Raw genomic sequence first — 11,742 nt, forward strand, 5'->3', positions numbered from 1 at the left:
GTAGGGAGGTTTTCGAGGGAAAGTAGGTACAGTGGTGCTTCGAGCTATCGAACTATATCAGCTTTTTTTTTGCTTTCCCACCGATCTCTCACATGCGATTAGATATCAATTAATCCATTCTTCGAAAAGGATGGCACATAAGCAAGATATTGAAGATTCCGTATATGTAAAATCTCATATTTCTCAATTCATTAACCATTAAATAGTTCTGACAAAAACGATATCTGGTTATACATATACATCTCCCCCTTTACTTCCTCTGCAAATAACAAGAAACAAGTCTATCTGCAAAACTGGTCTAAAAGTACACTTTGATGCCGAGAATATAAAGTAAAATATGAAGGGTATATGGCGCTGAAGAAATGAATAATGATGATGATAAGGCCCTTTGTTTTCCGTTCGCTTTCGTTAATCAATCGTAGACAAGGGCGTGTAATATACAAACTTTTGTGGGTTTCGTAATTCAGAGGTTTGATTCGTCTGGTGGTGCTGGACCCTGCGCTGGAGTCCAGTCTATCGAGTTGTGATAGAAGAAATGTAGGAAAATATTTTGGGTAAATGATGGTGGTTGGTCGTGAGTGTTGAGACCTAGGGAATTGTGTTGGGTGACGTATATGTCGTGATATATAGAGAGCGTTATAAAAGGAATATAAGAGATGGTGAAGCTGAGTGCTGAAAGAGGGTTGTCGACGAGGACGACGTCGTGATATGTATATAAAGAGGGAAATTCGATCATAATGGTATTTAAAATCAAGACTTCCTCCAGCCTTGCTTGACGCTGACGATAGAAATTATGACCTTCAATCATTATTAGCCAACAGGTTTTAGCCAGGAGCGGAAAAGAAATACGTACCACTGCAGCGATGATAAAAACTCCAATCACGGACATCCATCGATTGAGATTCCGCCACCACCTCGCATTTTCGAATCTCTTCATATCCATCGGGCCAAATTCCCGAGCATAATCATTCGGAGCATTATTAGTGTTGCTAGAGCTCCCTTCCGGATCTTGGTCTTGCATTTCGGACGCAGGATTCATTGGCAAGGGTAGGCATGCCGCAATCATCCAGGCTGTTTTGAGACGTTAGCAAAACTATCAAATATATGCCACTGGTCGGATACATACCAAAAGGAAAAATAAACCCCATAACAAACATTACTATCTGTACATTTCGTCTACCGTGCCAACTACCATCCGTAGACCAATTTACTGATGGTGGATCCCACATAGTATGACCCGTCGCTCTTCTATCCATTCGCAAATGCGGAGACCATACGCTCGACAAGCTCCAGGTCCTGTACCGTCGCGAATTATAAGGGTGATTAATATGGCGCTCTGGACCGCCTGACTGTTCCGCAGAACTAACTTCTAAAGAATCTTGGGTCGCATGTCCTCCTAGTCGGAGCTCTCTAGGCCGCCTCCTAGGACTGTGCAGATTTATGGGAAAATGGTCCGTATTCGGTGACCCGCTTCGGAATGAGTTCTGACGGCTGTTAATTGATCCGGCACTGCTCGCAGGTGCCGCAAGGTAGCGCCTTTCGCCGCTCCCATAGTAGACCTTTGCCCATGAAGGCAAGGAGTTCGCCAACAAACTGTTCGCTCTAGAGCTCCCAGTTGAGCGCATAGTACTCGTACGGCCATTATCATCCGAGGACGCGGAGCTGAAATATCCTGACGAAAGGAATGCTCTTGAAGGCCGCGCACGTAGGTCCTGCATATCTGTGATCCCGTCCCCGTATTCATCTTGATCTCCAACAACTGGTATTGAGGAGCTGCTGGGATGTCGCCTGCCGCCTCTGGTGACCGCCGGCTCCGGGCTTTCCAGAGATTCGCTTCTGACTTCTTCTAGTGCTGAAGAGGAGCCAATGCTCAGCACTGGCCGACTGGTGCGACTTCCTATGCTTCGAAACCCGCTGCTCCGTCGTCCATGCTCTGATGACAATTCCCTGAAATCGCGAAGGCTCCCACCTTCGGATTCTGAGACCACAGTTGAAAGCTGTGAGCTCCATTGGTGCGGGTGATCGTTCATGTGTGCCCGCGGTGGGTAAGTGCCTGACGTTTCGGCCCATACACCCGATTCCTCTGTTGCTGGGGTGAGAATGGGAAGAGCGATTAGCGGCCCGCTGCCAGGAATTGCGTGCGCTGCTTCCTGCTGATACAAGACCGATGAGATGGAAGTCAGCGAGCCAGTGCGGAGTGACTCTCTTGACCTAGACTTGTAGTATCCGAAGTTCTCGTTTGACCTCCTCGCCCTTGGTCTGAGAGGGGGCACTACCAACGATTCTTGGGAGTATTTGGGACGCTGTACAAGGTTCTCTGAAGATTCTGCTAGACTTGGTTCTCCCCACAATTGGTAGTTCTCGTCCTCCGATATAGCTGTCTGTGGCCGGTAGATAACAGATGAGGTAGTCGAAGGTTCGGAAGGAGGGCCAATTAATTGGTAGTTGGAGTTGGCGGGGGAAGATTGTGGAAGCGCGGAGTGGGAAATGGATGGGGAGATATCGCCATAGACTTTGTAATTTGTGTTCTCCGACGTGGTCGTGGCAGTGCCAGTCGATCGAAAGGACGGCTTGGTCGAGAGATTCGGCGACGCAGCAGATGCTATGTCAAAGAGTTCTGGCGACGCGGCCGATGCTACGTCGGAGAGTTCTGGGAGGGGTGGAAGAGGACTTTCAGATATCTTGTGCTTGAGATCTGGAGTTTTCGGAACTTTGCGCAGGCCGCCAACTAGCTGATAATTCCAGGGTGAGTTGGCTATAGGATCAGCCGGTATTGTGTTCTTTTCCTCGGGAGCTGGAGTGGCAGCCGCGGAGGGTAGGCATGATTCTTCAGAATTGGACCGGCCTCGTGCATGATATGCCTCCGACGCCAGCGAATCGAAGGAGCTTGTCCGGGAGAGGGCCAATACCGGTGATCTAGGGGAGGCGTCGACTGATTGGGCATGGCCATCCTCCAGTAGTGAGAAGGTCTTGTTGTCCCTGTGGATATGCAAGCGCTTTTTGGCCGGGGGTTTGGGCTTGGAAATTGGGGATCCTGTATCAGGGTCGCCATTTGAAGGAGACTGATGATGCGTTGTATGCGTAGGAAGGGTAGACGACACAGACGGACCACTCGAAGCGGCTTTGTTGGACGCATTGGGAGATGTTCGAAACTCGCGGACTAATGCGGCATCCTTGTTCCGGGCAGGGGCCAGCAAAATGTGCGAGGGATGAGTTGGTAGGGGAGTCCGAGAATAAATCTCATCCCTCGGGGTGACGGCAAGGCTGCGATCTTTGGGATTTGGATTGCAATTGGGATTGGAGGTGGAGGTGGCATCTGAACCGGTCTCGGCCGTGCTGGTGGTGGTGTTGGCGATAGTGCTGGAGCTGGAGTAGGCGGAGCTCGCGCTGGTGACACTGCTGGGACTGGCGATGCTGGTGTTGGTGCTCAAAAGCTGTGGTGGTGTGCTGGGCACCAGTCGAATAGCACCGGCAGCTCGAGGGCTGCTGAGGGCATTCGCACTGCGGTTGCTGTGGGAGCTGCTGCGTTCGTGGAGAGGCCGTCGTGAGGGCGAATGCTCTGGCATTGTCTCGGCCTCGGGAACCATCCCATGCGGTCTACTACCTCGTCGCTGTTCTCATGGCGAAGATAAATCAGGCCGTCGGTAAGAAAGATGCTGGCCTCGGGTGGGGAACTGGAGATGAGGATGACTGCTGGGTTATATATACATATAGGTATTAGAGTATAGAAGGGGGCCGGCGATGAGGCCTGTGTCGCCGAGGTGGTTGTGGTGGTGGGAGGCGATAGGAGTTTCAGGGTTGACGGATAATAAAAATATGCGTACGGATTAATAAAGAGATATAATAATATGAAAACGGCGTGTGGTCGTGAGGACGTGTATCGTGAGAACAGGGCGCGATTGGAATTAGGAGGACAAAACAATTGAACGAAGGTGAGGAAAAGAAAAGGATGGAGGAGGAGATTAAGTTTCAAGCTGCCTGGTAAGCAGCACAGTTGGGGAATGGAGGAGCGAGAGAGAGAGAGAGAGATACGAAGAAAGCGAGGGGAGAAAAGATACGCAACCTGGCCGGGTCCTTTCGCTGGCAGTTGGCGGTGACGGCGGACGCGAATTGAGGCCTGTTTACCTGGCATGAGCACGCCAATGAGCCGCCGGCAACGGGGATGGAACATGTGGCTCTCAGGGGCCGTTGACGCCTCTTGAGCCTTGATTCTCGCCGTCCTGTCATATTCTTTTGGCTGAAGAGCTGCGTTGGGATTGCCCTGACTTTGCGTCGACTTGCGCAGCGTTGCGGAGACTTTGCGCTGCTCCTTTTCCCCTAGCGGTGGCCGCTGCAGACGGTGTAGGTTTCTGGGTCGTGGCGTGAACCCGCTTTGGGCTGTAGTTTTATGCGCGAGAGACGCTGGACTGGCGACTATTCGATCATTTCGACGCTGAGATGCAGCTGGGCCAGAGAGAACCATGCTAGAGTTGCAGTACATTGTCCCTCGTGCATTGGTACATTGGTCCTGAGTATTAATTGAGCTGATGAAATTGGCTCGATGGAGCAATAACTTGTTTGAAAAGACGCCTCAATTGCCCAATGGGCACATGGTGCAAGGTAGCTATTCTGGTGCATAGCTTTTGATATTAGCTGCTATTATTATTATTATTCTTCTATTATTGAGGAGAGGCTGGAGTCCCAAGATCAATCATCCCATGCTCATGGCTAGCTCACCTGTCATAATTCCCCGTACAGTAACAATTATGATCAGCACATATCCATCTGCTTGCCGGGTTCTCCGATCGATGCATCGTGGTGGATGATTTGCGAGTGGAACGGTGGAACGGTGGACCTTCCTTGAAATCTCAACTCGCTAACAGCCTATCGGATTGTTATAATTAGAGAGGAACTTCGTATTTACGCGTTCGACCGTGGATTTTCGTGTCAGATACGCGCTCCTCTCTGCGCTGCTTCATCCGGCTGCATACACGTGACCCAGCAACAAAAGACTTCAAGGATGCGCCAATAATAATCGCTAGAGTTGCTACGTACAATGAAGTACATGCTCCGTATGCGTCGAGCATGAATGCATTGGCAGCCCTCTCTTGACGCCGCTGTTGTTTTGTAAACAAAGGAGAGACAAACATCAAAGGGGCTTCGACTTCGAGACACGCATGCAGATGTATCATGTAATGTAATGCACATGCATCGACAGCAAGCCACCAATAAATCCTCCCAGACATCGACAACTCAACACAGCATCCCATCCATCCGAATACACGCCGTACTCGTAGCACTACAACGCTTCTCACACCCCAGGCGCCTATCCGCCCTGACGACTCTCGCAGCAAACTAGAAGAGTAGGGATCGCACTGCTCAGTAGCAGTAGCATGGCCCCTACCGACTTGTACTCTCGTCTGAAGTCTTACCTCCCCCACGAGACAGGTTCGTCGGCGTTGCCCCTCCACCCATCCTGCCTTCAACTGACAAGCAATGCAATGCAGAGGAGCAGCCCCCCAAGCCCGCCCTGAGCACCTATGTCGCAGTAGCCTTGTTGGTATGGTTGGCCTTGTTATGTCTGCACCAGAGAGAAAAGCCATGGACTAACGATACTGCCGTCTCAGGTTGTGTACACCCTCATCTACGTGGTTCCATTCTACCTCTCGTCGACAACCCGCCCCTCGCCCAACCTATCCCGCGATGCCCCCTCCGTTATTCGAGGCCGCATTACCTCCGTAACAACATCCTGCATTATATGCTCCGTCCTAACTTTCGTCATCCTCGGCTCTATCCCTGAGGATGGCAACCCGATCAAATCCCTCCACGCCATGGGGTGGTTCCCGGTTGGCTTCCTGGAGGCTATCCAAGCGGTTGGGTTAACTGCAATCCTTTTCCTGGGACCCCTTTTTGAGGCGGGGGTCATTATGGGGGGTTGGAGGGATTGGATACGTCTGCGGGGTCTGGGTGAAATAACCCATGGATGGATAGGCTATCGGAACATTGTTGCAGTACGGCCCATCCCTCCCGCTCTATACCAAATACCCCCCATCAGTTATACTGACATTCAACCTCATAGGGCCCGGTGACCGAAGAAGTGCTATTTCGATCTTGCTCCGTTCCCCTCCTCATTCTCGCGCAGACTTCGAACACAACCATCATCTTCCTCACACCTATCGTCTTCGGCCTCGCGCACCTCCACCACTTCTACGAATTCCGCATCACCCATCCCCATACACCCGTGATCGGAGCCATCCTTCGGTCCCTATTGCAATTCACATATACAACGCTATTCGGCGGATATGCTACCTTCTTGTATCTGCGAACCGGGAGTCTCCTCGCCGTGATCTTTGTACATGCGTTCTGCAACTGGATGGGCTTCCCACGCTTCTGGGGTAGACTGAGTGCCGGGGAGGAGACGGTGATTGGCCCTGATGTGGGAAATGACAGGAGGGACGGAAAGGATGCTGCGAGGACGACTACTGACGGAAGCCTGGGATTGATTTGGACAATTGCTTATTATGTGCTCTTGGTTATCGGTGCTGTGAGCTGGAAGCAGTTACTGTGGCGCTGGACGGAGAGTAAGTCAGCGTTGACGACGTTTTAAATGGTATGTACGAGCTGCCATGTTGTGTTTTCTGCCCGACGAAAAGTATTTATATGGAATATGATACCATGTGTTTATGACTAGATACCTATTGCTTATCCAGAATTCCTCAAGATTGAACAGCAATATTAGCATCAACGTCAAATCAAGTCCAGTGCATTAAACCCATCTTTTAGCTGGCCTGCTAATGTGTCTAGGCCCTCGGCTAGACTTCCGGAGCATTTAATTAACCTAGTCCTTTTTCGTAGATTAGACATCCGATGATGGGTTGGGCTGAAACACCGCCTTGTACAAAGCATAACGGCCGCCCTTTACCGAAATGGGTATTCCGCAATTGCAGTTTGTACAGTACGGTGTCTCCGAAAGACTTTGCCTCCAGCGTTACCAGGCGCTGATATTACTATTACTTTGATTCTTAGCATGGTCGTCTTTCTACTCAATTACTGTAGGCGTTGAGGTTTATTTCACAAACAATGGAAAGGAAGCCCCTACATACGAAATGCAACCTCCAGAATTTCTATTTCCGATAAGCTGCCCTATCATCTGGCCAGACCAACGTCGAAACAAAGCGAACTGCCGGCTGCTTCCTATTGGCCCACGGGGTATTTCGTTTCCCCCTTATTCCCGCCGCGACCAATAGCGCATCGACACCTCTCGCCAGTTTATCGCCGCTTCGTTTCATCAACATCAGCTTCTCCTGCACATCTAGAGAATACTCCGGAGGCTCCAACAGCGAAGACTCGATGAGAACTCTCTAGGTGGAAGAACCATGTAAGGGGGGAATGATCGATAGGTGGGGGCAAATTTCAATTCAATTGATGTTGGGAGCGGAGGGGAGGTAGGTAGGTGGGCACTACCTTTTTATCACGTCCGTCGTCTTCATCGTTCTTCTATATTATCTTCTCATTGTCCACCATCAATCTATTCTTGACGCCGTCCGTTCGTTCGTGCTTTTAGATCTACATTCTTTGCGTGCAGGACTCGGCTCCGTTACATTCTTTTGCTCTGCCCTGCCGTCTATCACAGAACCCGGCGCGCCAGTCTCTCGCCCCGCGTTCCATTTTTAGCCCACGAGGACTAAAAAGGGGTTATCTTTATCTGGTTCAAGTCCATTCGTTTGGGTATTTCGCTCAACTATAGCCGTCTCTCTTCGAGGCTCTATATAGGGGTGTTGCCGCTGCCAATCTCAACACACCCCAGATATCTACGTGCGAAACAGCTCCAACTTGTCTGGTACATTTGGAGACGGTCTTTCTTTTCGAGAGTGTGCATTCTTCCCATTGGCCTTATCGAGACCGGAGATATACCAAGCAGCCTCATGAGCATCTAGGCGGCAGTGTGCAACGCGTCCGAGCCACTCCTTACATTCGAAGACGCGAAGCCATTCATTCACTCACACGGTAGCACCGATCATATACAAGCACACTCTTTCCAACCTAGGAATTGCTTCCGCAGTTCCCTACTTTTCAAAACACTCATTACGCGCGCGTTATCAGTTCAAGATGTGGGCCTCATTATCTACAGCCTCGATGGCTATTCTTGTTCTTGCAGATGCGGCAACTGCACGTCTCCCAAGGCGCGAAGCTCCTGTCGATGCTGAAGCTGAGACTGGATCTCCTGAGCCAATTATACCCACCATTACTGTCACTCACACAAATATTGAATACTGGCCTCCAACTACACTCCCAGTTACAGTCACGAATACAAATGTCAAATTTATCACTCCAACTGCACTTTCTAATTCCACTGCACACAACTCTACTGGAACCCTCGTAGCTGGCAAAGGCCACAGGGGCAAGGGCAAGGGCAAGTCGAGCGCCACTACTTTAACCCCAGCAAACAGTAAGGCCTACAGTCCGGTTGCAACATTCGCTCCATCTCTGACAAGCGCTTCAGCAGCAAAGAGTTCTCAACCAAGCTCATCATCTGCTGTAGCATCTCCAAAAGTATTAGCAAACACATCCAGCATCCCCTTCCTCCGAGGCGTTAACCTTGGAGGCTGGTTCATCCTTGAAAAATGGATGAACAGCGATGTATTCACAGGGGCATTTTCTGAGGCAACCGATCAATTCACATTCGACGCGATCCCAGGTGCCGAAGACGCCTTGGAGAAGCACTGGTCGACATACTTCACTGAATCAGACATCCAAGACCTAGCCGCAACAGGAATCAACGCCCTGCGCATCCCGATTGGCTACTGGGCCTTCGACAATAGCAACAGTCATTACATCAAAGGCGCAGACGTCTATCTGGAGAAAGCCATCGATTGGGCACGTAACGCTGGCATGAAAGTCTGGGTTGACTGCCACGGCTCCCCAGGTTCTCAAAACGGCCACGATCACTCGGGGAAAATAGGATCTGTAGACTGGCAAGAGGATGCCAACCGGAAGCAATCAATCTCCGTCCTTGAAACCATGGCCAGCAAATACGGCAGCGCAGAATACGCCGACGTCGTCGTTGGTCTGGAATTAACCAACGAGCCTCTGGCGGATTCAACACATTCCCTCAGCGAAATCCAGGAATGGACCGAAGAAGCATACGCCGCTGTGAAAGCAGCAAGCAGCAACCCAAACATGGTGATTACCATCCACGACGCGTTCCAGGGCCCCGAGAAATGGGCAGATGTAGTGCAGAATCTCGGTCCTGGGAGCTTCGGCATCGACACGCATATGTACCAGCTCTTCAGCGATGAGGACAACCTCCTCACCCAACCACAGCACATCACCAAAGCATGTGGCTGGGCGTCCAGCCTCGCGACCTCTAACGCCATCACCCCCACATATACAGGCGAATGGTCCGGCATCACGAACGTCTGCCTCAACCCAGACGGATCCACCATCGCAGGCCACACCTGCTGGGAAAGCGGATGTAGATGCCTATCTGACCCCTATGAAACCTGGAGCGACGACATGATTGCGCTTATGCGACGATATGTCGAGGCGCAGCTCGATGTCTTTGAGCAGAGCACCAGCGGGTATTTCGTCTGGAGCGCGAAGGGGCCTGGGAGTTGGAGTTTCCTAGAAGGCGTGAAGAAAGGCACGTTCCCTAATCCCGTTACGGCGAGGAAATTCCCTGGACAGTGTGGTGGGAACCAAAGGAGGGCCACGAGGGGGTCTCTGGGACGTGAGCCGGAGGCGTTTTAGGCGGTTCGATAATGAGTGAGTGATAAAGGTTGGAAGTTCGTTTCTTGATACCCCTATTTAGACCCTATGGGTTCCCATTCCTATATTCTGGATGGCTTGTTTTGTATATATCTTGTTCACTTCTACTTCTAAAACCTAACGTAAATTCTATTATGCTATTACCATCATCCCCCTTGGGCTTTCAGTGATACATTGACCGAGAGATGGAGATATTGACTACCTAGTTCCTTTTTTTTTTGGCTGGTTCGCCATCGCCGAACTGAGTGGGTTTGGGGGCCGAGCGGCTAAGCGCCCTATCTTAATTCTCAGGCGTGGCGGACACCAGACCACACTGAGCAACACGGTGCGTCGTCTCTTTCTCATTAATTATCAACAACTTCCGTCGTCCGCCCTCCTTACTTCACACAATTATGCATTGATCTTCCAGCTGGCGAAGGTCATAATATTGGAGATGGTTTCTCTTATTAGCATTGGGTCACAATTAGGCCAGGGAGGACGCGCACGTGTCTGGGAGGCCGCAACGAGTGAAGGGCAGGTAATCGCACTCAAGGCTGTATATCACTCTCGTAATGATTCAGAGCCTCTTACTGAACTTCCTATAGTATTGGAAGAAGCGCCATTCTCAAGATGAACGGATTGCATATAAGCATCTCCAAGAATTGGGCCTTGCCCCTACTTATCTGCCTCGATACTATGGCCCAGTCCGTTTTACTCGAGACAATCTGCGAAGTATCCTATATTACAAGCAGCCTGCTATATACCGAACTGGAGTTGCAATTGAGAGAGTAAAGGGTCTCCGTCTCGACAAACGTCTCATGAAAGATATGTCTGATGAAGAACTTAGATCTCTCGAAGAAAGGCTTTTGGCAGCCTTGTCGGATCTCCATAATAATGGGATTTGTCATAGGGATATTAAAGGTGACAATATCTTACTGGCAGGCTCTCAACACCCGTGGGGTTTTGTCATTATTGATTTTAGTGACGCAATCACTCGGAAGTCTACGCCTTACAATGCACAATGGAAAAGCGCCTGTAGCGGGGATAGAGTGACTATCCTGGAATTATTCAAGGATGCAAGGTCATCAAAGGTTAGTGGAAAAGGCGGCCAGATTCTTGTAATCCGATGCTGACTGGTACAACTCTCCTAGGCAGTCATTGCTGGTTGCCAACTCATTCAAGATACGATATCTGCCCTGCCTTCAAATACAAGCGAGGTTGAAATTTCAGACCATTTCAACCAGGACCTACAGGTACAGCTCTCAGAACTCCTAGTTTCTGCAAGATCCGGCTACACTGTTACGCTTCCAACTCTCGTCGACCGGATATTGTCCACTATCAAACATCCTGTTCCACAGCTCGGTCTACCACTTGTCTGCGCCCTTCGTAGTTTGGGAAGGAACGATGATGCTCTTTGCATAGTTGAAGATTGCATTGCCGCTGGATTTGCTGAAAGCAATGCCAGCCTCATACCTTCATTCGACTACCAGAAGGCATTGATTCTAAAATTGCACAATTCTAAGCCTTTAGCTCTACGATATTTCAACAGCGCATTATCAGGCTTTGAAAAACAGCTCGGCCCCGATCATATCACTACCCAAAGCTGCCGTTACGACCTTGCTTTGCATCATATCAGCTGTGGCGACCTCATAACTGCCAAAACCATGCTGGTTAGTATTGCAGAAGTTATTCGAGCCAAAAAGCGGAAGACAAATAGCGAGAAGCACCTCTTGCAACATATAGGTTGGAACTTAAGAGCAGCCAGGTTTGATAGAATACGCCTGGAGGAGAACGATGACGCCCTATTGGTTGAGGTCACTGTTGATACCAAAGTCAAGCCATAAACTGCGAAAATGTTTAAACGGTCCAAATGAAGAGATTATCCATCCGATCTGAACCACACCAGCCGAGAAACATTTTGCTTGCCATCCTGGGTTATTGCTGCGCACAATTTTTCACAAATCGTTCTACATCTCGTATTTTACACGCATCATGGAAGAGTGCCAGAAAACTCTT

At 50.0% G+C, this 11,742-nt stretch overlaps 4 protein-coding genes across 4 annotated transcripts; 3 read left to right on the plus strand and 1 right to left on the minus strand.

Moving 5' to 3' along the window:
* Positions 1-750: 750 nt before the first annotated feature.
* BP5553_07103 (uncharacterized protein) lies at positions 751-3,566 on the minus strand (the record flags this gene model as incomplete). Its single annotated transcript, XM_032015726.1, has 3 exons — positions 751-798; positions 854-1,071; positions 1,127-3,566. The coding sequence occupies 3 exons, from the start codon at positions 3,564-3,566 to the stop codon at positions 751-753; spliced, it is 2,706 nt and encodes a 901-aa protein (XP_031867995.1).
* Positions 3,567-5,372: 1,806 nt separating this feature from the next.
* Positions 5,373-6,586, plus strand: BP5553_07104 (Uncharacterized protein; the record flags this gene model as incomplete). The annotated part of the gene is made up of 4 exons (XM_032015727.1): positions 5,373-5,427; positions 5,487-5,539; positions 5,607-5,990; positions 6,059-6,586. The coding sequence occupies 4 exons, from the start codon at positions 5,373-5,375 to the stop codon at positions 6,584-6,586; spliced, it is 1,020 nt and encodes a 339-aa protein (XP_031867996.1).
* A 1,502-nt stretch (positions 6,587-8,088) lies between these two features.
* BP5553_07105 (uncharacterized protein) lies at positions 8,089-9,729 on the plus strand (the record flags this gene model as incomplete). The annotated part of the gene is made up of 1 exon (XM_032015728.1): positions 8,089-9,729. One exon carries the CDS (start codon positions 8,089-8,091, stop codon positions 9,727-9,729), a length of 1,641 nt encoding a protein of 546 aa, XP_031867997.1.
* Positions 9,730-10,180: 451 nt separating this feature from the next.
* Positions 10,181-11,570, plus strand: BP5553_07106 (uncharacterized protein; the record flags this gene model as incomplete). The annotated part of the gene is made up of 3 exons (XM_032015729.1): positions 10,181-10,282; positions 10,332-10,817; positions 10,878-11,570. 3 exons carry the CDS (start codon positions 10,181-10,183, stop codon positions 11,568-11,570), a joined length of 1,281 nt encoding a protein of 426 aa, XP_031867998.1.
* Between the last annotated feature and the right edge of the window lie 172 nt (positions 11,571-11,742).

Source organism: Venustampulla echinocandica (assembly GCF_003357145.1).
Source record: "Venustampulla echinocandica strain BP 5553 chromosome Unknown scaffold_5, whole genome shotgun sequence".
In the NCBI taxonomy this organism is placed as follows: Eukaryota; Fungi; Ascomycota; class Leotiomycetes; order Helotiales; family Pleuroascaceae; genus Venustampulla; species Venustampulla echinocandica.